We start from the raw sequence: 27,214 nt of genomic DNA on the forward strand, positions 1-27,214 counted from the left end.
CTCAAAGATTACAATGAATTATCTTCATTGATTTTTATAGTTTGCTTTCATTTTAACAATTTTAAATTAAAAGCAATTTAGAAGTAAAATTACATCATCTGGTGACGTCCTTGACATTCCAATAGATGAAGAGTCTGACTGCTCTGACAATGACTTTGGCCTTTCAACTGAAGGTGATGTCCTTGCTCTGTCAGGGCCAGGTGAAGTCCTTGACCTGTCAAAAGCTGGGGATGTCCTTGACCTATCAAATACAGGTGATGTTCTGGACCTCATTCTGGAAACTGATCGCTCCCTATTATATGGTGTGTCCATTTGTTGACAACAGATACACAGTGTTCCGTTGTTTTGTGTCAAAACAGCTAAATTAAGAAATTGATCTGAAATATTCAAGTAAATACATTTAAATATGAATGTGAGTCTTTGACAAATATGATTGAAAATTTTAAACAAATGACCTCAAATAGGAAAAATTGAGGTCAATTCATTCAAACAAACTTTATAGAAATTGCTTTTTTTAAGGGCCTCATTTCAAGTATGACTTTGTGTTACTGTCATATTCTATAGTAACAGTATCCTTGTGCATTCTATTTCTACTTTGTGTTACTGTCATATTCTATAGTAACAGTATCCTTGTGCATTCTATTTCTACTTTGTGTTACTGTCATATTCTATAGTAACAGTATCCTTGTGTATTCTATATCTACCTACTACATGTATTACATCATAAATGTGAACAGGAACTCAGTATATTTTTTCTTTGGTCAAAATGTGATACCATTATGTTGGACTTATTTTTTTAAATTGAACTTAAACACTGTCATTAAAGTTGGAGTATTGCTTGAAGTTTTAGACATCCAACTGATGATACTACCTTGGCCTTAGTTACAAAACTCACATATAAAATTATGTTATGTTCTAACCACATTATATATAATTTCTGATCATTTGTGTTTTCTGATTTGTTGGTGTTGTCAGGTTGCTGTCTAATTGATGTTTTCCAAATAGTCTTATATCCTCAAACAAAGTTAAATAGGAACCAGTTAAGTCCTGAAAATAACTATGTATATTTCATTGACACAACATCAAATAAAAAGACAAGCCAGAAAAACAAAGTTAACGACCAGCAGTTTATTTAGAGGTAACATTCACTGTTGAAAGTACATGTACTTGTTCATTAAACTGTTTATATACACAGATGTATCAATTATAAGTTATCATACCTGAAATTCCATTATCAAGGATAGATGAATTGTAAAAAGACCTACAATATAAGAAAAAAGGGAGATAAACAGCTGTTTCTTGCACAGGTGTTCTATGAAAAAGGAAACATTAGATTAGTCTTAATGACTGAATTTGAAAGTGATGTCTTTGAAATGATGCCATATTGGGAGTTTACACAATGATAGCCAGAAATAGGCTAATTTCATGAAAAATTTAACTAAACAAGTATCAAGCACGAACATAGTCCAAAAGGTAAACACTAACGTATAAAGCACCTTTGACACACAGGTGACACTTTCCTGATAGCAGTGGATTGTAAAATCCTCAAATGAGTGTTTATTTGACTTTTTTGTGTTTAAACATGTGTACAATTTAACTAAAAAAAATTATGTAAAATACCGCTAAATTGACATCAACACTTTTTAAAAGTACACACCACCATAAAAAGTTGCATTTTACTTAATAGTTGTCAAGTTATTTTATAAATTTCATTTGATAAGCCTGCATTCCATCTGTATCTACATAAGGGATCTCTCCTTTAATGAAATTTAGTAGACATTGGTTCAGCAGATATTTATTTTTTCATATGTATACGTAAACAGAGTACTAACCTCATACTGGTTTTTACATGAGGAAATGGAAATGATATCAACACATCAAACTGAAAAAATATAAAAACATTTTATATGAATGTTTATTGTGTACTTCATGAGAAAAATACTTTGTTTTATTAATACAGACAATTTCAAATTCCTAAATACAAGTTCTAATCAGCACAGATGTAAAAATGTGGTAGCAAGTAATTGCCATAAAAATAACTTACATTTTTTTTTATATCTTCAGACACATCTATAACTTTAAACTGTCACATTTATTTAAATCACAAATCTGACAGCAAAGTCCTCTACTAATGCAAGTCTTTCCAATAATATTCAATGATGTGTGGTCCAAATAAAAACTTACAATATTTTCATACTGTGCTGACTGATAGAACTGTATAGCTGACATCATTGGTACATGGTGGTCCTTGTTTTGGTCCCTGGCCCCTGGATGACGGTAGTGTATGTAGTATAACTGTTGATGTTGACAGTCCCACTGACACCATACAAACTTCTTTACTATTGGTCTTGTCTCTGGTTGTTTACTCATAACCTTATAAAAAGTTAATTCAAAATTATGAAAATTTTATAAAAATGTATCGAAAAACATTTAATCCATGTTATGAAATTGTAGAGCCAATACCGTATTTCATAGTTTTTGTTATTTGGAGAATTAGGCCTAGATAATATTTCTCTGATAGTTTCTGTTTAGCTTTTATACATCTATTTTGAGTCACATGAGCTTGACATTTTGTGTGCACACCTGTCATTTGCTAAGAACTATGGTAAAATATAAATGCCTTTTAGTTTTGGGAGTTGTGGGGTTGTTTTCTCATGGAATCATAAAAATATATCCTTTTATTCAAAACATATTATACGAGTGCCTCTTACTATTTGTGAACATTCAGAAACTTTTCTTTTTCTTTTTTCATGTTGTTTACTGCCAAGTTATTGACACCCTGACTGACATGTACCTCTATAAATAATATGTAACAAATTTCATGTAAAGATACTCTACTTACAACTCCTCTATCACCAACTCTACCTAGTGGGATTCTGTATAAACCAATAGCTAAAAGGCAATAAGAATGGGAACTTTAATTCATAAATTTCATAAGTAGTTCATATCAATTTTACACCTTTAACAGTTATATTAACCTTTAATGTTGAAATTCTTAATATGGTTTGCATGAAAAACCTTCATCAAGATTGGTTTTCATTTTATTATCATTCGGATTTCATTGTTTAAAACCAGTTCATCATTTCCTCATTGTCATGACAGATTGATTATTTGATTGAAGTTTAACACCAATTTCAGAGTTATAACCTGTCAGTTTTTATTGAAGGAGGAATCCTGATTGCCTGGAGAGAACCTGCAACCTTTGGTAGGAAAACTAACAATAATTGTCAATTAAGATTGGATTGTGAGGGATTTAAATCAACAATATTAGTGCTGAGTCTAACAGGCTAGTGATAAAAAGTAGATGCACTACTTAGATCAATTGCCCATATATATATATATAAGTTGATAACTGTTAAACTGATATTCAAGAACCAAAACATGATGACAATCCTAAACTTTCGAAGAGAAAGACAAAGACTTCAATTTTACCATTCAGAACCCTTTGTTCAATAGTTTCCTTGTTAGCAGCAACCCATTATCAAGCTTATCAGAATAAAAAGAAAATCAATTACCCTAGCAACAGCATTATAAAAAACAATTATAATATCAGCATATCATTTTGCCCACTTGAATCTCAAATCAACCTATAAGTCTATCAGAGTAACAACGTCTGAGTGTTTTTTTCATCAGAAATTTTAAAAAATACAAAGTTTGAAAATAAATAATGCACTTTAACAAAAAAAAAAAACCAGAAATTCCTACTGCATCTGTTTTTTTTTTTTACACATTCACATATTTTATAACTTACATTCCTTGTGTAACATGACAATCATGTGACATTCCTTGGCAGAAGGTTGACCTAAATACAGAAACTGAATCTTTAGGAAGTGTGGACGTTCTAAGTTGAGAGAAAACACTCTGCTATTTGCTGCACGAATTTCTGCTAAATATGCACTGTATGTTTCTGAAATAAACATGAATAAACATTAATTAATGTAAAAAACATCAAAAGTAAATAGAATTCACAATTCAAGGCATGTAAGCCTATTATAAAGGTATTTTGTAGAGAATATCTATTCACCAAATACAGGTAACCAAAATGTAAACCCCAACAAAACATTTCTGCTTTTACAGTTAATCACAAAAGTAATAGCAGCAAAGTGAGAAAGAACAAGTGAAACTGTGAGCTACTGCTCACTAGAGGTACCCCCCTAAAACATTTCGGTTAACAGGAAATTGTTGAGTGGTGAATTTGAAAACACATTACATGGTATAGCTGACTTATATAAACCCTGAAACCAAATTTCAGAAAGCCTAATTGTATTGTAGTTCCTGAGAAAAATGTGAAGAAAATTTTCAACATGGCCATCATGTGTAAAATGATACTAGTGTTCGGAAATCAGGAAGTTGTTGAGTGATGAAGCTGAAAACGCATCACACGGTATAGCTGACTTATATAATCCCTGAAATTATATTTAAGAAATGCTTGAAATGTTGTTCCTGAGGAAAATGTGACGAAAATATTCATGGGACAGATTGACAGACTGACGGACAGGACAGATGGATGAACTGATAGATAGAGGTAAAACAGTATACCCCCAATTTTTAAAAGAGAGGGTTTAAAAAGCTGAATGTGAAAAAAGAATCAGCAAAAGTAATTTGGTTAACAGTAATAAGCATATTTAAGTTACCTTTTCCATGTTTCTGCCCTGAAGCACTTGTGTCCTTGGTAACCACAGAAAATGCTGAACATGGTAAATCAAAATATTCAAGTTTATATATGATTAAATGAAAGCAGATTTACTTTATTTCCATTGCTGTTATGAGAACTGCTGCTATAGTTGACACATGAAAACCCAGATATCTAGATAAACTGCTTGCATTCTGCCTATGTCAAATCAAGATTCTCTCATCTCTTCATTGACCGTGCCTAACCAGTTTGTTCCTCATTTTATTAAAAGTGAAATAAATGAAATGATTGTTTTTATTTAAAATATTTACTATGCATTTTCTAATGCAGTAAGAAATTATTTCTGATTCCGGTAATAAACTTTTAATTGATGATCTCAAAATATGTTTTTTTTCCGTTTTAGGTGATTGTCTATTTGATGATAACAATGACAATAATGACAATAAATTTGAAATAAACAAACCAGCATTTGAATAGTTTCACATTTTCATTTCGGGGCCTTTTATAGCTGACTATGCGGTATGGGCTTTGCTCATAGGTGACCTATAGTTGTTAATATCTGTGTCATTATGGTCTCTTGTGGAGAGTTGTCTCATTGGCAATCATACAACATCTTCTTTTTTATATTTTCTTAAGAATGGAAGTAAAACAATTCAAGATTCAAGTAAACATAGCTGACGAACTGTAGCTCTGAGGTCCTTGGGATATTTTTTGACAATTTGCAGACCATCTGCCAATTGTCAAAATTATCATAATGACCTAAGTGCTACTGTTCGAAAGGTAAAGACAACAGTGGAGTTTTGAAACATAAACAAATAACACAAGTACATTTTTTCTAAAATAAAAGCTTAGATTAAGTCAATAGCTGTAAGATTTATATCTGATTTAGGATATATAATAAATGCAGACTAGAAGCTTAATTAACAAACCTTACCAATTAAAGATCTGCCTTCATTTACAGAACAGGAAACTACTTTTACTCTTTGAGTGTATGTATACAGTAACTACAAGAAAAAGTATACAAATAAGAAATTATTTTTAAAAAGCAATCAGACCTTTTTGCCTCTAAAAAAACACAACTTATAGTTACTGTAATATGTGAAATATAAGATGGTAGGAGCAAACAACAGACAACATGAATAATTGAATTTTGCAAAAAATAACTAGATTGTTGTGAAAGTACAATCCTGTTTTATTTCTGTTTGATTAACAAGCATTTCAAATCATAAATGTATGGATTACTTCTCTCTTGAACTTTAGAATCTGTAGTTGGTGTCTTTTTTATGGGGGGATGCATAAAAACCCTGCCACTTCCTGTCTATTAGATGTTTTTCTGCTTTGCATTGATCTGACGTATTAAGCCTTTTTCATTGTTTTTTGTTGTTTATTCTTACGCTGTAGTGTTACACCACTGTCCCATGCTAGGTGAGAGTTTTCCATCAAACATATTTAACCCTGCCACACTCTATATGAGCCTAATATTAGAACAGTGGTTGTCATTGGTTCATGTCTTAACATATTTGTTTTTCATAAAATGTTTTGTTTCAAATAAGGCCATTAGTTTCTTCTATTGAATTGTTTCATTTTGTTTATGTTTGGGCCTTTCAAAGCTGACTATAAAGTATGGATCTTTCTCATTTTTGAAGGCCATACATTTGCCTATAATTGCTTACATCAACTTCATTTGAACTTTGATGGATAGCTGTCTCAACATACCATATTTTTTTTTTTTATATTGATATTTAAAGACGACCTGATGCAATTAACATTTTATAAAAACAATATTTTCATTTAGTTCTGCGTCTTCAGACAGTGCTTTCAACAAAGACTACTATGGATTCAAGTCTTGTCATAAATATAGACAAATCTTGAGATGTTTTGATGAATGAGTCACACTGGTTGGCCAGAGGTCCATCGGCCTAAATGACACTATTGAACTACTATGCTAAAAAATGTAAGAATTTGAAAGTTTTCTTTTTACAAATACCACTGAAGAAAGTGTATTTGAACTGCAAAAAGATAGTATAAATACCTGATATGACTGTTTAGCTGGATCATACATTCCAATGTGGGTAACAATATCTCCCTGTAATTAACAGAAAGAAAATAATAAAGGTGATTGAATTTGACACGCTTATAGCAAATATCTTTAGGTTTTCAATACAACGATTTTAATTTTGTTTTGAAATATAAATTGAATCCCAAACTCCTGTCTGTAATCTCACATGAACCTCAAGTACTTTAGTGTTACATTATTTGGTTTGGGCATTGTTGTCTCTTTTAAATTCATTGCAGTTTAAAAAAAATATTATTATAGATAAGATATTATTATGTGTAAAACAATCATTTGTAATTACAGGGTACTTATTACAGAAAATAATATAGCTAATTTCAAGTTTTCCCTACATCAAAAAGAAAAAGTTAGTTTTTAAAACTGGAAAAAACCATTTGACTTACATCAGTTTTATCAGACACATCATCCCAGGTAAACAGAATACATCCATCCTTCTCTTGATTCAGTATCTTTAAATTCTCTGAAAAAATAAAAAATAAAATATCAAATCAATTTTCTTCTTGATTATGAAGGCCATACTTTGACCTATAACTGAATTTTTATGCAATTTGACTTGGATGGAAAGTTGTCTCATTGGCACTCAAACCACATTTCTTCTATAAAGAAAACACTCCGTTAAAAATTAAATCATGGTCACAAAACAGTATATACATACTGGTAGGTACACTACAGCCCAGTGGATTTTGATTTGTCCACCAGCCCACCATGGGAGTGGGTAAAATTTCTAGCTTGTCCACTTTGTCCACCCATAGGAGTGGGCATGCAATTTCTTTTGTTTAATCACAAGATTTCCTAGTACAATCAATTGAAAAAAGCAGATAAGCAATAATAATCAATATCTCTATGAAAAAAGAGATTATAGCTGGAGTGGGCACAGGCGGACTGTCCATGGTGGGCCGGTGGAAAAATCAAAATCCACCCGGCTGTTGTGTACATAGTCAGAAAGATAATTTTGAGTGTAAGAAGGGGGCAAGAAATATTAAAGTCTAAAAATATTTGTAAAACAAATCTAAATCTCTATAAATTTCAACACTAATGACTGTTTATTATCCTTTATTAGGTAGATAAAAACTGTTAATGCGCATTTGTACTGAACGATTTAAAATAAGAATATAGATAAAGACTCATAATAAGGAAGTAAACACAGATACATGTAAACACCAATGAAAAAAATAGTTATTTATAACTATGGTTAAGTCTGCAAGATAAAACAAAATGTCAAAAGGTTGCCTAATCTTGCTTTATGTAAGGTTATTTTTTATACAGCAACATAATGGCTAAACATGATGAAAAAAATGGCCAGTACTTAGGAGCACAAGAACACATTAATCTGCCTTCACATAAGCTTCAGACTATTTCATGTGTAAGTCATCCAACTTATGATTTGATACTATTTTGTCGTGACTGCCATGGATTAATTTGTTCAAAATGTTTGACCGATTCTCATCAGCAACATTCTATGTGTGATCTTAATGTCATACACAATGAAAAGCTTCAAGTTTTAACCAATCAAAGAGATCAAATTGACAACAAGTATTTACCATTTGTTTTGTCAGAAAAGTTGAAGTTTGAAGAAATGCTTTCCTTGCATACGGTCAGTTATGAAAGAGAAAGGGAAAAAATAACTGAAAAAGATAGGAAATTGAAGGATGAAATTTCAAAGCAGACAAGTTCACTTCTCGGAGAAAAGGAAAAGGATTACTTGATGGCTAAAGAACATATTGAGCAAAATATCTCTTTAATAGAAGAAAAAATTAAGGAATTGAAAAGCAGTGCTACTCTAACGGAGGAATATAGTAAACACAACAATATCAAAAATGTATGTCATATTTCTGATGGAGTCCAGAATTATGTTGAAGAATTTGTAATCGAAAGACATCCATTACCATTTCAAACTTTAACATTCAAAGAAGAAAGTTACAATGCTTATGAATTACAAAACATATTTGGAAAACTTGAGACAGGCTTTCTTACAAACGCAGACCATGTTGAATTTGCCTCTGAAAAATCAAGTTATTCAACAAATCTAAATCTCATAGGAAAAATTACAACTGGAGAAAACACAATTTGGATAAAAAACACAAAACAAGCAATTTTACAAGAGATAAATCTAGCAAATGGAATCCCTCTTGAAGGGGAGGTCAAAGATATACAAATAAGGGATATGGCAGCTTTCAAATCAGGAGAACTGCTGCTTGTACTGGCCAACAATCCTATCATCAAGATCCTGAAAAAAGGACAAAAGAAAATGGAGAATTTTTATAATATTGACAAATCTTGGCTTCACGCAAAAGTATTTCCAACAGCAGTGCATGTCCTTAATAACAACAGAATAGTTGTGGGTACAACAGAAGTCAATGACCAATCGGAAGGAGAAACTAATACAGGTCAAGTCATGGTTCTAACAGAAGATGGCAAAAAAGATCATGTTTATGAATTTGATTCAAATAAAGAGGCCCTTTTCACCGTTCCTCATAGAATAGCATCAACTACAAGCGGATATATAATTGTCCTTGATAGGCCACCAAAGGGAAATGGAAGACTGAGATCAATAGACAATGAAGGAAACATAAAGTGGGATTATACTGGCATTGAAATCCCGAAACAAAAACAATACTTCGATCCCTGGGATCTAGTAGCTACATCTCATGACACTATAATCATGTGTGACTTTTCAAATGAAAATCTGCATATACTGAATTCCAAAGGCAATGTCATAAACTGCATCAGGCTAACACCACTTGATATTAACCGACCAGTTAGTATGGCTATAATAGACAATGAAACATTGCTAATTGGATGTGCGTCAACAACAGATAATGCCAAAATTCATAAACTACAAATTAAATTTAAAGAATGACAATCATCATGCTGCTGTAAATATTTTCATTTTTGTAATTTTATAAACCATTTTATATTGACATATTGTCAATTTTCTGTTTCTTATTTATATGATATAAATAAGAAACAGAAAAATATGTGTATTCAGGAATGCATTTTCTACATCTTAGGGAGTGTATAAAAAAATAAAGTGATATTTTAATTGAAATTATTCTAGCATGAATGCACTGAACTAATGTAATAAAGAAAGAGCTGAAAAAATCAAGGAAAAAAATTGTAAACTTCCTCATAAAATGTCAACAAACTCAACATATAGACATGATAGAATAGATCTGGACTTTGATTATATCTGATCAAACTTGTCTCATACAACAAATTTATTTAGGTACTTTTATCTACTGATATGGTCAAATCAACATGCTTTAATTGATAACCTACATGTATAACCATAACCTAAATATATCACAAACATTGTACAAAAGGTTGCTCCTGGTGTCACATTTATATTAGTTATGATTATAAAATTGAGAATGGAAATAGGGAATGTGTCAAAGAGACAACAACCCAACCATAGAAAAAACAACAGCAGAAGGTCACCAACAGGTCTTCAATGTAGCGAGAAATTCCCGCACTCGAAGGCGTCCTTCAGCTGGACCCTTAACAAATATATACTAGTTCAGTGATACTGAATGCCATACTAATTTCCAAATTGTACACAAGAAACTAAAATTAATATAATACAAGACTAACAAAGGCCAGAGGCTCCTGACATGTTTTTATGGGATTTCACCCCCCCCCCCCCCCCCCCCTATAACTCTAGCCAATGCAGAAAAGTAAAGGATGAAACATGGATAGCATTCCAAACCAGATGCTCTGCAGGGCGCAGCTTTATACGACCCCAGAGGTTGAACCCGTAACGGTTGGGGCAAGTATGGACACAACATTCAAGCTAGTTACAGCTCTAAATTTGGATTGTGATTAAATAGTTGACACAGCATAGGTTTCTGACACAGAATGAATGTGGTCTAATGAACTTAAAATTTTTGTTTTGCCTTTGAGCAATTCACCATGCTGTTGAATATTAATCCTCTCAAAAAAATGGTTGAAGAAATTTCTTTTTATTTATGAAATTTCAAATGAGAAAAATTGAATTAACACCCACCTCCCCCCACCCCCCACCCCCCAATTTTTTTTTTTACATCCCCCTATCATTTATTCTAAAACTAATCACAATTCAAATTTCTAATGGAGTTTGCAACAATAATTACTCATTTAAATACATCATAAAATAATAAAATGCAAGAATGTGCTTGTTATCAATGAATGGTAAAGATTGTCGTAATTTATCAGTTTGTATAAAACAATGATTTTAGTTGATTCAACTACCTATTCTTGACAAAGAAAGATAACTCCAATTGAAATTCTTGCTACTGCACAATATTGTGCAATTAGATATTTCTTGCTATTGCGCAATACTGTGCAATTGAAAATACTTGCTATTGCACAATACTGTGCAATTGAAGATTTCTTGCTATTGCGTTATACTGTGCAATTGGAAATTTCTTGTTATTGCTGAGTACAGTGAAATTGAAAATTTCTTGCTATTGCACAATACTTAATATAATAATTTTAGATCCTGATTTGGACCAACTTGAAAACTGGGTCAATAATCAAAAATCTAAGTACATGTTTGGATTCAGCATATCAAAGAACCCCAAGAATTCAATTTTTTTGTTAAAATCAAACTAAGTTTAATTTTGGACCCTTTGGACTTTAATGTAGACCAATTTGAAAACAGGGCCAAAAATCAAGAATCTACATACACAGTTAGATTTGGCATATCAAAGAACCCCATTTATTCAATTTTTGATAAAATCAAACAAAGTTTGATTTTAGACCCTGATTTGGACCAACTTGAAAACTGGGCCAATAATCAAAAATCTAAGTTCATTTTTAGATTCGGCATATCAAAGAACCCCAATGATTCAATTTTTGATGAAATCAAACAAAGTTTAATTTTGGACCCTTTGGGCCCCTTATTCCTAAACTGTTGGGACCAAAACTCCAAAAATCAATACCAACCTTCCTTTTATGGTCATAAACCTTGTGTTTAAATTTCATAGATTTCTATTTACTTATACTAAAGTTATGGTACGAAAACAAAAACAAATGCTTATTTGGACCCCTTTTTGGCCCCTAATTCCTAAACTGTAAGGACCAAAACTTCCAAAATCAATACCAATCTTCCTTTTGCAGTCATACACCTTCTGATTAAAATTCATAGATTTCCATTCACTATTACTAAAGTTAAGGTGCAAAAAAGTTGATTCAACTACTATTCTATACAAAGAAAGATAACTCTTAAATTTCATAGATTTCCATTCACTATTACTAAAGTTAAGGTGCAAAAAAGTTGATTCAACTACTATTCTATACAAAGAAAGATAACTCCAATTGATTTCTATTTACTTAAAAACCAAGAAAAATGCTTATTTGGATCCATTTTTGGCCCCTAATTTCTAAACTGTTAGAACCAAAACTCCCAAAATCAATCCCAACCTTCCTTTTGTGGTTATAAACCTTGTGTCAAAATTTCATAGATTTCTATTGACTTAAAACTAAAGTTACTGTGTGAAAAAAAAGAATATGCTTATTTGGGCCCTTTTTGGCCCCTTATTCCTAAAATGTTGGGATCAAAACTCCCAAAATCAATCCCAACCTTCCTTTTGTGGTAATAAACCTTGTGTTAAAATTTCATAGATTTCTATTCCCTTTTACTAAAGTTAGAGTGCGAAAACTAAAAGTATTCGGACGACGACTATGACGATGACGACGCAGACAACGACGCCAACGTGATAGCAATATACGACGAAAATTTTTCAAATTTTGCGGTCGTATAAAAAGTAAAAGGCTGTTTAAAATAAAGAATTTACAACAACTGATGTGGCTTACAACATAACTTATTTATTATCTATTCTTAATATATATGACAAAAAATGCAAATAGATGCAACACCACTAATTCAAACCAAGTCTGAAAGAGCATACTTGAGAAAGAAGTACATGTGTTTATTTAAAACAAAAAAGTTCGAAAGCATAGGTGTAACATTAACAAGAGGCTGTCACAAAGACAGCAAAGGGGATTTATTAACATTCATTTGTGTCCTGGCAATATCACAAGAACCATTACAGATGAATTGTGAAAGTGAAAATTGTCAATATCAAATTTGACCTCCATTTTGTAGTCAGTAGCAACATATTAAAATTTGAAAAGCTTAGATTGAATGGTTCATAAGTAAATGCAACAACGTGAATGGAAACGCCATTTTACGATCTTTCAAGAACCATAACTCCTGAACGGTTAAATTCAAAATCGTCATTATTGAACTTGACCTCTATTTTGTCATTTGTCATCAGTAACAACATATAAAAATTTCAAAAGCTTTGGTCGAATGGTTCATGAGAAAATGCATTGACACGACTGGAAACACCATTTTTCAATCTTTCAAGAACCATAACTCCTGAATGGTAAAAGTCAAAATCGTCATTATTGAACTTGATCTCCATTTTTCATCAGTAACAATATATTAAAATTTGGGAAGCTTTGGTAGAACAGTTCATGCTTAAATGCGCGGACATGACTTGAAACTCCATTTTTCAATCTTTCAAGAACCATAACTCCTGAACGGTAAAAGTCGAAATCGCTATTATTAAACTTGACCTCCATTTAGTTGTTGGTAACAACATATTAAAATTTAGGAAGCTGTGGTAGAACAGTTCATGCGTAAATGCACGGATACGACTGGAAACTCCATTTTTCAATCTTTCAAGAACAATAACTCCTGAACGGTAAAAGTAAAAATTGCGATTATTGAACTTGACCTTCATTTAGTTGTCAGTAACAACATATTAAAATTATAAAAGCTTTGGTTGAACGGTTCATGAGTTAATGCACGACAACATTTGATTGCCGCCGGACCGCCCGCCTGCCATACATCCCCAAATCAATAACCGACATTTTTGTCACAAAAATCCGGTTAAAAATGTGAAATATATTTTGGTGGTTATATTACCAAACGAAAACTGAATAACTGGTAACTATTGCAAAACACTTTTGACTGATAATTTTGAATAATATTGCAAAACACTTTTTGACTGATAGTCTTGAATAATATTGCAAAACACTTTCTGACTGATAATTTTATCCATGTTTAAAAATTGGTTTAAGGGGACTGGCGGGTCTAAATCAACTTTTTTTCTAATAAAGGAATTTTCTATTTTTTTCTATAATTAAACTTTATCTTATACCTAATAGAAATATAAAATAAAAATATGAGGTCACCGTTCATTTAAGCTCACAATCTGCATACAAAAGAAGAATACATTTTTGTTAATTAAGATTACAGCAAAATTACAGCAATTAAACTCTTCAAATGCAATCTGTAAATGAAAACAAAACTAGAACAATTGAATGGAATTTTCAAACCTCTGTGGAAAGGATATTAGAATATATAGTGATTTATAAAAGGATACATTCTGGATCAACATTTTGACTGTGTACACCTGTTATCTGAACATCTGTTCTCAACACTCGTTTACCAGTTGTCAAATCCATGAGGAAAGGGTCCTTCCTGTATCTACCAAGTGGACAAGGTCCTTGCTGATCTGTAAGGCAGACATCACAATAGCAGCTTAGGTCACAACACACCAGCACCTTTGAACCCTGTTCAAAGGTTTTCACGCAATGAAATGACTGCGTGCCAGGAAGTGTTTTTACCAATCCTGGTTTTTCAGGCTTAAGATGTTTGATGACCTTCTTCGGGACATAGATAATCTTCTGTATAATCTTGTGACTCTCATTTTGCTGTAAAGCTAAGTAAGCTTGGTATGCGTTGTTTATAACATTCCCAGCAATGATGAGCCTGTCAATTTTCCTTTTAATGGCTGCACCCAAACCATCTGAAGGTCCCTTACCATGCCCTGATTCGGTATAATGGTAAACAAGACGAATGTCATGTTTTTTTTCTATCAGGCCAATATTCATGAAGGCAAGTTTGCTCTTGTACTGCCCAGCACAATTATCAGAAAATCTGTGTATAACCTTTACTTTGCAAGGACCAGGACTGTGGTTTAAGTGTACTACCAGTTTGTCTGTGAATACTTGAACTGCATCTGTGTCGTGGGCAAGACTGTCAGAAATTACAATCAATGATTCCTTTTGAACCACAGGCTTTTGGATTGTGCTTTCTAGTGCATGGCGCACAATATAAATAGGATGAATGGTAACTTGTTTAATGTTCCAATGAGCAGATTCAATCTCATCTTGTGGTTGCAGTGAAAGGTTTTCCGAAAAGTCCATGACCACTAAACAATGGTCCATTGGTAGCTCATTTATTATGTTTGATTGGACTCTTTGTTGGAAATTTGAACGGAAACTGTGGCTTGAAAATTGCTCCATACTTTCTGAGACTTCTTTGACCACATCACTAACAGGCTGTTTTTTCTGTACTTGAATCCAACGGTTGGTTCTTTTCTTGATACCTTTTCTGTCTTCATACTGTTCAGAAGTTGTTTCCCACTGATGATATTTGACTATCTGATTACATGTAGTACTACTTTTGGTGATGAGGGGTTCATACCAGTTGACAACAGAGTATATTCCACAGTTGTTACAGTCTCGATCACTGCATTTCCTCTCTGGAAATTCAATGTATTTACACAGGGACAAATCCGACAAATCCCTGACTGAAATCTTGGTCTCCACATCAAGGGTTGTTCCTAATTGGTTGAGGGCATTTACTTTTTGTTCAAGGTTGTAATCCTTGATGCAAACGCACACCTGTCTGCAGCTGAGATTGAGGGGTTTGAAGTTCTTTGGTACCATTTTTCGAAAGGTTGTAAACTTCCGGGGAAATTCAGGGTGTAACTCCATAAATCTGCTGAAAGCTTCTCTCTTACTGCACAGGAGATGACGTTTAGCAACCACTTCACCATTAATCAAGACTGTGTCTTTCTTGTTTGGCATAATCCTAGAGTGTACCTCTAGAAATCGTTCTACCCTCGGTTCCCAAATATCATAAAGGACTCTTATTTTATATAATCTTTTTACTTGTTGTGCCTTTCTGGTCTTGTATTGTTGAAGGGTTTTTTTATTCTTCCAAATTGACTCTGGTATTGACTTGTCATCAGCAAATGCAAGTGATCTTTTAGCCTTTTCTGTATGTGAGCTTGGTCTTCCTGCTCCAGTAATATTAAGGATATTGCTGATATCACTTTCTGTATTACCTTCTAGCAGACCTTTTTGCCTTCGAGGTGTGGCATTCTTAATGATATGTTTCATGGTACTAGCCCATGCTGTAGGGCTTTCTGGAAGAATTTTCCTTGCTCTTTCTGCACGCTTTCTTAGTGCAGGACCAGAGGAATAGTTTCTCACCCGACTTTGCTTAGGGTCTTTTGTCTCTGTATTGGTATTAGTGCAACCTTCTTTCTTCTTTTGTTCAGCTCTCCTTTTTCTACTTGCTTGTTTCCATTTTCTCTGTTTTATTTTAAAGTCATCATTAAATTCTGCATCCAATATTCTTTTTCTTTTCTGTTTTTCTTTGTAGGCTTTGTTTTGATTTTTCTTTTTTTTCTGTACCTTTTCAAGTTTTCTTTGATTATTTTTAATTCTTTGCCGGTATTGTCTAGTCCTCTCTTTTGATGTCTGTTTTCCATTGCTCTGGTTTTGGTTGGGTCTATTTTGTACCAGTCTTGTTGATTTTCTAAATGCTGGTAGTTTCACTATAAGCTTCTTCATCATTTACATTAACTTATACTGAAAAAAATGCAAATGGTTATCTCCTTTCCTATTTTGTCTATTTTATGTCAGGAGTGTGACAAATTATGCCTTAAACAGAATTGCATTTAAAAGCTAAGTTTGTATAAATTCCAAAAGAGATGATTGTGTACCAGAAGGATATTGACATTTCCTTAAATATTCAAGCTATTTTTCATCTATAATTTACATTTTTCATTTATATATTGAGATAAATGTCAACATGTTATGGTGACAATTAGTTTCATAAATGAATTATTACTAAATAAATATTATCCATGTGTCTTAGAAATCTCAAAACATGTTTACTAACCTTCTTCTATCAAAATTTTGACACCAAGTAACAATGGATCATTTTTTTGAATATGTAATTAAAATTTAAACAATGTCATTTAATGTATAAAAAAAGTGTCACACTCCTGACATCTAAAAATCAAGTGTGTAGATTCAACATATAGATTATCACAGCTGCAATAAATGTTTTTCTTCTCTATGGAACAGGTGCTTCTGAAAAATAAATAACAATGTAAGATGAAAAGCATTATATAAATTTGGTACATGTTTAAAGACAGTTGTCACACTCCTGACATTTTTGGGTGCTTGTATAGAAGTTAATCCAATATGTAAATTATGCACCTCAGGATGTCTGTATAGCCTTTTATGGATAGCTTATACATGTATACAATAAATACTTACCAGTTTTACACACAAATACTCCTTTAAAATACAACCATAACACTTTAATTTAGAAATTATCAAATTTGGCCAATATTAATTTTTGGTACATACCTTTTCACAATGTATATTTATTTACATAATATTTGTGCAATGATAACACCAATCTATAATCTACAAAACCTAGTATTGAAGAATGATTATAAACCATCTTCATATACATGCATTCATCATAATAATTTTTACTCAACATGTAAATTATTAAAAAAAAATCCTGTCACACAAAAAGCGTCACACTCCTGACAAATTTGACATGTTTTTTTAATAAAACTTTTGGCTGGTACAAGATATCTAAATGAAATTTGGCTGCAAGTTAGCTGGTATTGAACTTGTTGGTTTGACATTTAATTTACTTTCCTAAATATAATGGGGGAAATAATATGCCCCAATATGTTAAAATCTTCATTTTTTCTAATTCCACCCTAATGTACTTTTTTTCTGTTGACCTAATAGAAGAAATATTGGTAATATCGAAATAAAAAAAGAAACTAAATTACAGAAATCGCTTAAAGGAGCAGGTCCAGTAAGACCCCTTTTTATAGCAGTTTTACAAAATTGTTAAAATGTAAACTTTTAGTTATTTATTGGACAGTAGAATGCTTCTGCTACATAAATATGGGCTGTTTTTTACAATACAATGCACATAATAATGGGGCATATATTGGGTACTAGCACCATTAAGGAATGCTAAATTACTGAAATCTTCACAATTTTATCCTTTTTGTTAAATTTTAGACGGTTTTCGTCTAAAACAAAAGTGGCCGCATTCATGTTCATCCTTACTATTGAAATGCAAGTTGAATTTTATGATAATACATAACATATATAAAGGTTTCGGATGAACACAGATGCGGCCACATTTATTTTTGACAAAAAAACATCTGAAAAGTGACATTTTTCAGCATATTTGGTAGATTTTTCATATTTGAGCTTGAATCGGGTTAATTTAATGACTGAATCAGTAAAAAAATTTCACATAAACGAATTAAATTAAAAAAATTAGGGTCAGGGCTAAAACAGGGTCGGTCAGGTTACCAGAAACTCAATTTTTTTTTTCTTCTCTGCCTTACAGGACCTACTCCTTTACAATTATTTAGTTTAAGTACAACTTGTTTGAAAATAATAATAATAAAAAAATATAGGTCACAGATGAGTTAAAAAATATATTTCAATTTAAACGTAAAAAAATGACATTTTTGCACTAAAGGGAGATAATTTGGAGCTTTTTTAATGATATAAACATTTTTAAAGTCATCTCTAGCCAAGCCAAATCGATTTGTCTGGGTGATTTTTGTACCATAATACGAAGTTATAGCTAATTGTGTAATACAATAATGATAATTTTAAATAATATTGCAAAACACTTTTTGACATAATTTTTATTAATAAAAAAATTGCATGAAATTTTTTTTTTTTACCTGTTTTGGTACCTGTTGAAGGAGCCAGTATGTTCAATTATGGAACTAAAGGTATGTTGATTTCAGCCCAATAAAAGCTAAAGTATCTAAGTTTCAGGTAATGACTAATTGTTACCTCCATGGAGTCGGTAAACTTTTATATGGATAGTTCATTCAGCTTGAACACTTCAATTACTCTATTATTATCACATTTCTTTCATAAATGAGTGAAAATTAAAGAACCTTAGTGAACACCCTCACAGCATGCTCACATACACCACGCCCCCACATTGTCACTGGACAAATAAAATAACTCTAAGAACAAAAATTGAATCATAATTTCCTGTCAATAAGCACATCTACATAGTATGTCCTTATTATCTAAAAAGTTTCATGAAATCTGTTGAGATATTTTAGAGGAGTTTTGATGACAAACTGTTGCAGAAGTATATTGAGGCAAATAAGTTCACAGGGGAATAACTCCTAGATAAAAATTTTAATCATAATTTACTGTCGATATGCACATCTACTTAGATTGTCTTTATCATCTACAAAGTTTCATGAAATTCTGATGTATGGTTTCAGAGGAGTTGCAATGACAAACTGTTGCAGTAGTATATTGAGGCAAATAAGTTCAAAGGGGCATAACTAATAGAACAAAATTGTGTCATAATTTCCTGTTGATATGCACATCTACATAGTATTAATTACAAAGTTTCATGGAATTCAAATGTGTGGTTTCAGAAGAGTTGCGCTGACAAACTGTTGCAGTAGTATTTTGGGGCAAATAAGTTTAAAGGAGCATCTTTCCTGAAAAAAAAATTGAATCATAATTTCATGTGGATATATGCCAATGTATGCACATCTACATAGTATGTATTTATTATCTAAAAAGGTTTCATGAAATTCTGTTGTGTCACGTTTCAGAGGAGTTGCTATGACACGTAGAGGACTGACTGACGGACAGAATGACTGATGGACGGGTCAAAAACATTATATCCTCACGCAACATCCTTGTGAGGGGTATAATTACCCCTAAATTTGTAAATATTGGTCTAAAAAGTTGAAATTGGGAGGAAATGAGAGGTATAAATGGACCAAAAAGGCACATTATATTGAAGACAAAGTGTCCACTAGTGGTATTTATCAATCTTAGTCATCTTTTGTATAATAATTGAAAGTTTGTATGCAGATGAGATAATTTTGATCACTTATATAATCTACCATCATGTTGCTTGGAATGGATTTTTTGAAGAAAAATTGTTTTAATTGGTGTAGATGTCACCTTACATTATACAAAAATGTACTTTTGAATTAATTATGACAAAACTCGACAGTTATGCTTGAAATAAACAGTATTACAAAGAAAACAATCACATACAGTTTATTCAACCAAAAAGTTTTTTTTATAAATTGAATTATCTCCCATTTACTAGAAAATTCACTCAAAAATAATCTCCCATTACAAATGCATTGTGGAAGTTATAATACCATTGTTTTCCCCATTCAGTCTTTGTTTAATTGGAATTTTAATCAAATTAAGCAGAATTTATTCTTGTTTCAAATAAAGAAATACTTGGCATGAGTAAAGTTTTATCCTGTCCATAGATATAGGAAGATGTGGTATGAGTGCCAATGAGACTACTCTTCATCCAAATAAGAATTTATAAAAGTAAACCATTACAGATCAAGGTATGGCCTTCAACATGGAGCCTTGGCTTACACAGAACAGCAAGCTATAAAGGGCCTCAAAATTTAGTAATCTAAAACCATTCAAACAGGAAAAACAACGGTCTATAAATCTATATAAAAACAAGAAACGAGAAACACCAATGAACAACTACTGTACCATACATGTAACTACTACAGGGCAAATTTCACATTTCATTTCATATAAACATATATAAGATAGTATTGAACCATCACCAAAAGTAAACCCATCAAATGTTCATCCCTTTTTTCCTATTTACAGGCTTGAGTAACCATATCAGCCCAAGTTTCCAATTATTTTATAAACACCCATTTAAACTAGAGGCTCTAAAGGGCCTATGTTGCGATGTGCATATTAAACAAAATACACAGATGGATTAATGACAAAATTGTGGTTTGGTGATGGTGATTTGCTTGTAGATCTTACTTTACTGAGCATTCTTGCTGCTTACAATTAATTTGAAGATGTCAAGAATATTGTCATTATTGGACAAAAAGATTTTACAACGACATTTTTAAAGCTGAGAGGGTAATACAACAGATTGTTACCCTGACAAAACAGTACTGTTTAGTATGTATTTTTTACTAAAAGATTTTGTACAAATAAAAAAATATAACTTGCCATCCTTGTCACTGAATAGTCGACTTCAAGTTTAGTTTGGCCATATTGAATAAGGGGTTGATTTTTTTTTCAAGAGGTGGAAATAGTATGTTAAATAGTACAGGAAATCCTATGCATGTTTCCAAGCAACTGCTCTGTTTAAATGTTTTCCCATATTTTTCAGACCAATTTTACCTCCATTAATAAAATCTGCCCACTATTCAAGATAGCCAAACTGACTGTGGAGAGGCCTATTCACAAAATTCACAAATTACTGATAATTATAAAGTTCCATGTATATCTCATGTTTTATTCCCAATCAAATGACCTTTTATTATAAAAACAGGATGCTGGTAGGCGGATATATTCCTACTCGTACTTTCGGCAACTCGTACTCAACCAGCTTGTACCCTATTTAGACCAACTCGTACTTCTACCAAGTCGTACCCAATATTTTTTAACATTGATTATTATGCTTCATTTTTTATTATTTTGTAGTTGACCTACTGATAGGATTATATTTAAAAAATCCTTGAGTGTCACAGTGTGCTCAATCCATAGAATATTTGAAAATGATATTTTTTACTGAATATTGCGATGGACACGTCTTTTGTTGATATGTTACATATTGTTTTTCATTCATTTTTTTTATATAAATAAGGCCGATATTTTTTTCGTTTGAATTGTTTCGCAATGTCTTATCAGTGCCTTTTGTAGCTGACTATGCAGTATGGGCTTTCCTCATTGTTGAATGCATTACAGTGACCTATGGTTGTTTATAATGTCTGTGTCATTTTGGTCTCTTGTGGACAGTTGTCTCTTTGGCAATCATACCACATCTTCTTTTTTTATATGAGTTGGGTGAGTAGGAGTTGTCGAAAGTATGAGTTGTTGTGTACCCCTGGTAGGCGGAGCCTAAAAAACAAATAGGCTACTGATCCACTTCTTGGAACCCCCTTTTTTTTGCCGATCAATGCATTTAAATGGGGACATATTGTCTGAACCCCTCTTTTGTCCTGGGTTGGGAAACCACCCCTTTTTAAAATGGCTTGATCCGCCCCTGGTTGTGGTTTAAGGATTAAATACTTAATGTTTGGATGAGGAACAAATGAGAACATAGATGTAATAACAAATATTTAAAGTCTGATGAACAAAATTACACTTGAAACATCCGATGAACGTGTCTTGTGACTTTGATTCAGATATTTGATTATTTCTTGTATATTTTTGGTTAATATAATGGTTGTATATGCAACCTGTAAATTCGTCTGCTTGTTTTACTGGAAGATGCAGTTCTCTTCTCCTCTTCTCGACAAATTTAGCAGCATTTAATAACAAATTTTGTACTTTTACAAGCTCTATCATTTTGCCTTTTTCAGTTTTTGGTGCAGAAGTCAATTCATGCGGATGGTTTTGGACTTTTACATTAATTTCAAAGGAAAAGTCAATAATACTCGCTTCTTATTCCACGACCCGGATATAGAACCTTCGGTCGAATGGTTCAGAGTGTACAAAATGAAACTTAGAAATATCCTATTTTTTATTTGATAATCGCAATGACAAGTTTAAGTGCTGAGCTGAATCGGTTCTGTGAGTTTTCAAAAAGAACAAAGCAAATTTTAGATGAGACAAAGAGCTGTTTTGATGACATAAACGAATCGGGAAACTCTGAACTTGGTAACTATTTTTTGTTTCATTCTGATTATTATTGAAATATTGTATGAGGGTGGGGAACCTAAGTAACTGCGGAATCGTAGCTCTTAAGGCCCTTGACCTTGTGATATGTTATGTCCATGGTCCGCAAACTATTATTATGCAGTTACAATAGCTGAATTTACCTTAGTCCAAATAATTATGACGTCTGGCAAGGCTATTTTAATTTTTTTCTGGGACGCCTTCCTACGACTCTGGCAAGGCTATTTTAATTTTTTCTGGGACGCCTTCCTACTGTAGGAAGGTGTCCCAGAAAAAAAATAAAATAGCCTTGCCAAAGGTCATAATTATTTGGACTAAATTTACCTACATGTATACTTTACCCTTAATGTTAATGGCTAGGCCTATTTGTTTGCCTATACTGGACAGCACAAAAGAACCCATAAAATGTTGACGTCATAATAGAGAACATCTGATACCACACTGGAAAAGTGATTGCTGCATAATGTAAAAAGTTCAAGCGGGGCAGATTCTCTGGTCAATCAGGACATATGTCTGTCTGTCTGTCTGTCTGTCTGTCTGTCTGTCTGTCTGTCTGTCTGTCTGTCTGTCTGTCTGTCTGTCTGTCTGTCTGTCTGTCTGTCTGTCTGTCTGTCTGTCTGTCTGTCTGTCTGTCTGTCTGTCTGTCTGTCTGTCTGTCTGTCTGTCTGTCTGTCTGTCTGTCTGTCTGTCTGTCTGTCTGTCTGTCTGTCTGTCTGTCTGTCTGTCTGTCTGTCTGTCTGTCTGTCTGTCTGTCTGTCTGTCTGTCTGTCTGTCTGTCTGTCTGTCTGTCTGTGTCCATCCGTCCATCTGTCTTTTCTTTCTTTCTTTCTTTCTTTCTTTCTTTCTTCTATACCTACCCTATATTTTAAGCTTAGAAATAGCCTACCTTTAAGGTTTTTTGTCATTTTTCAATACTGGTAAGCACTGGTAAGTCACAATTTCTCCAATAGCATGAATAGACTCAATGTAAAAAAAGACAGGTATTTATTTAAAAAATGTAATAAAAAAACATGATATTACATATGTATTATTTTATTTGGCCTTGTGCTATTTTCTTTTCATTCTTCTTGAGAAGTTACTTGTATGAAGGAGTAATTCAGTGACAAAGGGAGAAGAGCTGGTTCTCACAAAGTGGCTAACGGCACTGTCAAATGTGTAGAAGATGTTGCCAATTCAAATTTTTAATCTTTATAATACATGTATATCAGTGCTGATAATTCTATGGGACTATGAAACTATGTCTTATATTTGTATACATTCTACATGCATGACATGTTATGAGATACAATTGTCTATTTCATGTTTTTCAGGGTCACTGTTTAAAGCAGAGCTATTACGAGAAGAGGAACAAGAGATTTTAGATATTGCACAAAGACCACCAGGAATTGTGATTTTGGGACAAAATTCTTATTCAAAATTCAAGATTGTAAATGAAATATTTAACAATGGGATACTCCCAGTCATTTACTCTGCAGCAGCAGGGCATGATGATTTACCGTTTCGTATGGTACGATTTAAACATGGCGAGAGTCTCTCTTATAGCCTAGCACTGCCAGACGACTATGAAATTGTAGATCACTTAGATGCATATAAAGAACAATCCAAAACTGTACCACTAAAGGATTTACAAATTCATTCTGCTGACAAGGCATCAGATTCAGCCATTTTGGAAATTTCTTATAATCATGTTATACTAAGACAAGGGGCTCAGATTATTGTTGCACCTTCCCTTGGAGAAATCAGTAAAGTGTATAAGACATGTACAGAGAGTGTTTCGCCCATTCTGGTTTATTCTTTTTCAGATGATTTGTCAGATGAGGTTAGTTCATATTTAAGTTTAGATGAAATTCTATGACTTATCACAGTGAATAAATTTGGACAGCTATAGATGTTTTGACCAATTTACCAATTTTATTGATTGTGGATAGAAACTAATAATTTAAGATGAAGTACATAATTATTTTCTTGTACTATTATTTCACAGTTAATATTACATGTCCAATTTAAGATTTTTTTCACCAATTAACAAATTTAATGTGTGATCATTACAAATATAATATTATCTACCACATCTGATTGTAACAAAATTATCTTGATTATACTGCATTTGTACTAAGTATTCTGATATTAAACAAGCTGTACACTTAAAACTCAGAAGATGTGGTATGATTGCCTATGAGACAACTCTCCACTAGCATGACTAGAGACCAAATGGAACAGAAACTAACAACTAGAATTTCTCACTACATCATTGAAGACCTGTTGGTGACCTTCTGCTGTTATTTTTTCTATGATCGGGTTGTTGTCTCTTTGACACATTCCCCATTTCCATTCTTAATTTTATATAGGTCACTGTACAGCCTGTAATAATAATCATTTAGCCCATACTGCTTATATATATATATAGCTTAATAATAATCTGTTTTTCTTGAAATACCGGTACCAACTCCAATGATTAATGATTTCATAAACATAGAATGCATTGTTACAATGATATGAAGAGCAGGAATGAAAAAATAATAACTACATGACAAAGAACATTAAAGAAAGAAAGACTGAAAAGAAAACGTAAATAATAAGAATTCAACAAAAGAAAAAGAAATACACCTAAATAATTTATTTAGATGAAATGCAAATTTGTCAAAAAGTGAATAACAATATAAATAACTTTAAAATTATTTGCACTTTTAAATGACTTTAGTAATATTTTTTTTATAGTTTTATAAAAAAAAAATATCCTTGTTCTGTGGTGTAGATTAATTAGACAATAATATGTTGTTGAACATGTTCATGTAGAAAAAGGCAGTTGAGAATTCTTTATCATGTTTATACTCCATTTAAATTTATAAACACTTTAATTTTAAGTAAAAAATTGGATACAAATTTATACATTGTACATGTACATGAATCTTTTACTGTCGGAGAATATCAATGTAATTGGTTCATTGTCAACCATCTTTATATCATATTGTTAAGATAACTAGTCAAAGGTTTATCTTTTCCAAAAACTCAAATCTTATTGATATTTACTCTTTAGGAAATCAAGGTCTTTTAGTTAAACATACAACATGTACAAGTACAAATGTAGTCAGCACTTAAGTTCAGATATTTTCTATTTTTATTTTAAAAAGTGTTAAGTATTTTCAAGCATTGTTAGTCATGAATTTGTTATAAAAGCAGGAAATAGAGTTTAATATGTCAGGACATCTGGTTAAACATTAAGCAGCTTTGAGAAATAAACAAATCTGAATAAGACAATCAATAGAAATCTCAAGTCATATTCATATACATGTACTAACTACTATAAAACATATTAAGGGGGCTTGCAGGATATAAATATTATTTTTAAAAAGAGAATGTTGCTTCTTTTTTTTTCATTTAATAAACTTTATCCTATACTTAATAGAAAAATAAAATAAACTATTGAGTCACTGTTCATTTAAGCTCACAATCTGCCTTCGAAAGAGTCATGCATTTATGTTAAGGTCAAGGAACAGTAAATGGGCTATGTCGCAGATTTTGCTAAAAAATTGCATACAACCTTGGCTCGTTGAACTACAACTGAAAATCTAAAAAATAATACATTTATCTCTTTTATTATCTGAAAAATTGCTGATTGATTTCTGTTAATATGGGTGAATATTTGTATAGAAAGCACATAAAATCGGCGAAAAAAACATCTTAAATTTGTCTTTAAATCGCCAAGTCTCTAATTCTACTCCATAGATTTTTCTTAAAAAACTATATGTTGTTGATACATAAATTTCTGTTTTAATGATGCAAAATAAAGATAGGGTCACCGACTTCGTTTTTACGGTATTCATCATTCAAAGTTGCGTTCTTTGTGAAAAACTCCAACAAAACGTCGAAATAATCGTAACGTTGCAGGCCGTAAAACGTTGATTTTTGACGTTTTTCACTACCAAAAAGGTAACAAATTGATTGTTAGGTAAAAAACGGAGTCGGTGACCCTATGATTATTTTATATCATTAAAACAGAAATTTATGTATCAACAACATATAATTTTTTAAGAAAAATCTATGGAGTACAATTAAAGATTTTGCGATTTTAAGACAAATTTTAGAAGGGTTTTTGCCGATTTTATGTGCTTTCTATACAAATGTTCACCCATTTTGTAAAAATTCAATTAGTAATATTTCAAATGATAATTGAGATAAATGCATTTTTTTTCGATTTTCAGTTGAAGTTTATCAAGCCAGAGTTGAATGCCAAATTTTATTGAAATCTGTGACATAGCCCATTTACTGTAACTTGACCTTAAGGTTCCTTTTTTCTGTTGAAATACGTGTAATACGAGAAAAAAAGTTAAAATAAAAATAAAAAAAGAACTAAATTACAGAAATCGTCTAAATTAAAATAGTTTAGTTGAAGTACAGTTTATTTGAAAAAAAATAATAAAAAATGTAGGTCACCTATGAGTTTAAAAAGTTATTTCAATTTAAATGCCAAAAAAAATGCATTTTTACACTAATGGGAGATAATTTAGAGCTTTTTCAATGATATAAACATTTTAAAAGTCATCTTGTGCCAAAACGGATTGGATGATTTTGTACCATATCATAAAGTCACAACTAGTAGTACGTGTAATATATATAAAGTTTTTAATGAAAAAAAATTTCTCTCAATTTTTTATGAATAATTTGTACCCTTGAGCCTCAAACATGTTAAATGAAGGAAACACACAAATTTTTGT

The 27,214-nt window shown here is 32.0% G+C and overlaps 2 protein-coding genes across 3 annotated transcripts in view; one reads left to right on the plus strand and one right to left on the minus strand.

The window, feature by feature from the left end:
* LOC134717444 (protein pigeon-like) overlaps window positions 1-22,247 on the minus strand; it is a 60,700-nt gene extending 38,453 nt beyond the window's left edge. Inside the window, exons 1-11 of the mRNA XM_063579985.1 lie at window positions 22,061-22,247; window positions 7,091-7,167; window positions 6,666-6,719; window positions 5,568-5,637; window positions 4,635-4,688; window positions 3,752-3,907; window positions 2,843-2,892; window positions 2,185-2,373; window positions 1,833-1,882; window positions 1,221-1,261; window positions 94-377 (exon numbers count right to left, since the gene is read on the minus strand). Of these exons, the coding sequence (XP_063436055.1) occupies window positions 94-377; window positions 1,221-1,261; window positions 1,833-1,882; window positions 2,185-2,373; window positions 2,843-2,892; window positions 3,752-3,907; window positions 4,635-4,688; window positions 5,568-5,637; window positions 6,666-6,719; window positions 7,091-7,167; window positions 22,061-22,169 (1,134 nt within the window). The 5' untranslated portion in view covers window positions 22,170-22,247. The remainder of the gene's footprint in view (window positions 1-93; window positions 378-1,220; window positions 1,262-1,832; window positions 1,883-2,184; window positions 2,374-2,842; window positions 2,893-3,751; window positions 3,908-4,634; window positions 4,689-5,567; window positions 5,638-6,665; window positions 6,720-7,090; window positions 7,168-22,060) is intronic.
* A 14-nt stretch (window positions 22,248-22,261) lies between these two features.
* Window positions 22,262-27,214, plus strand: part of LOC134717458 (dual serine/threonine and tyrosine protein kinase-like) — a 29,388-nt gene continuing 24,435 nt past the window's right edge. For both annotated transcript variants that reach the window (XM_063579995.1, XM_063579990.1), the window contains exons 1-2: window positions 22,262-22,481; window positions 23,810-24,318. In XM_063579995.1, coding sequence (XP_063436065.1) covers window positions 22,361-22,481; window positions 23,810-24,318 — 630 coding nt within the window. In that variant the 5' untranslated portion in view covers window positions 22,262-22,360. The remainder of the gene's footprint in view (window positions 22,482-23,809; window positions 24,319-27,214) is intronic.

This window comes from Mytilus trossulus, chromosome 1 (assembly GCF_036588685.1).
Source record: "Mytilus trossulus isolate FHL-02 chromosome 1, PNRI_Mtr1.1.1.hap1, whole genome shotgun sequence".
NCBI classification, from domain to species: domain Eukaryota; kingdom Metazoa; phylum Mollusca; class Bivalvia; order Mytilida; family Mytilidae; genus Mytilus; species Mytilus trossulus.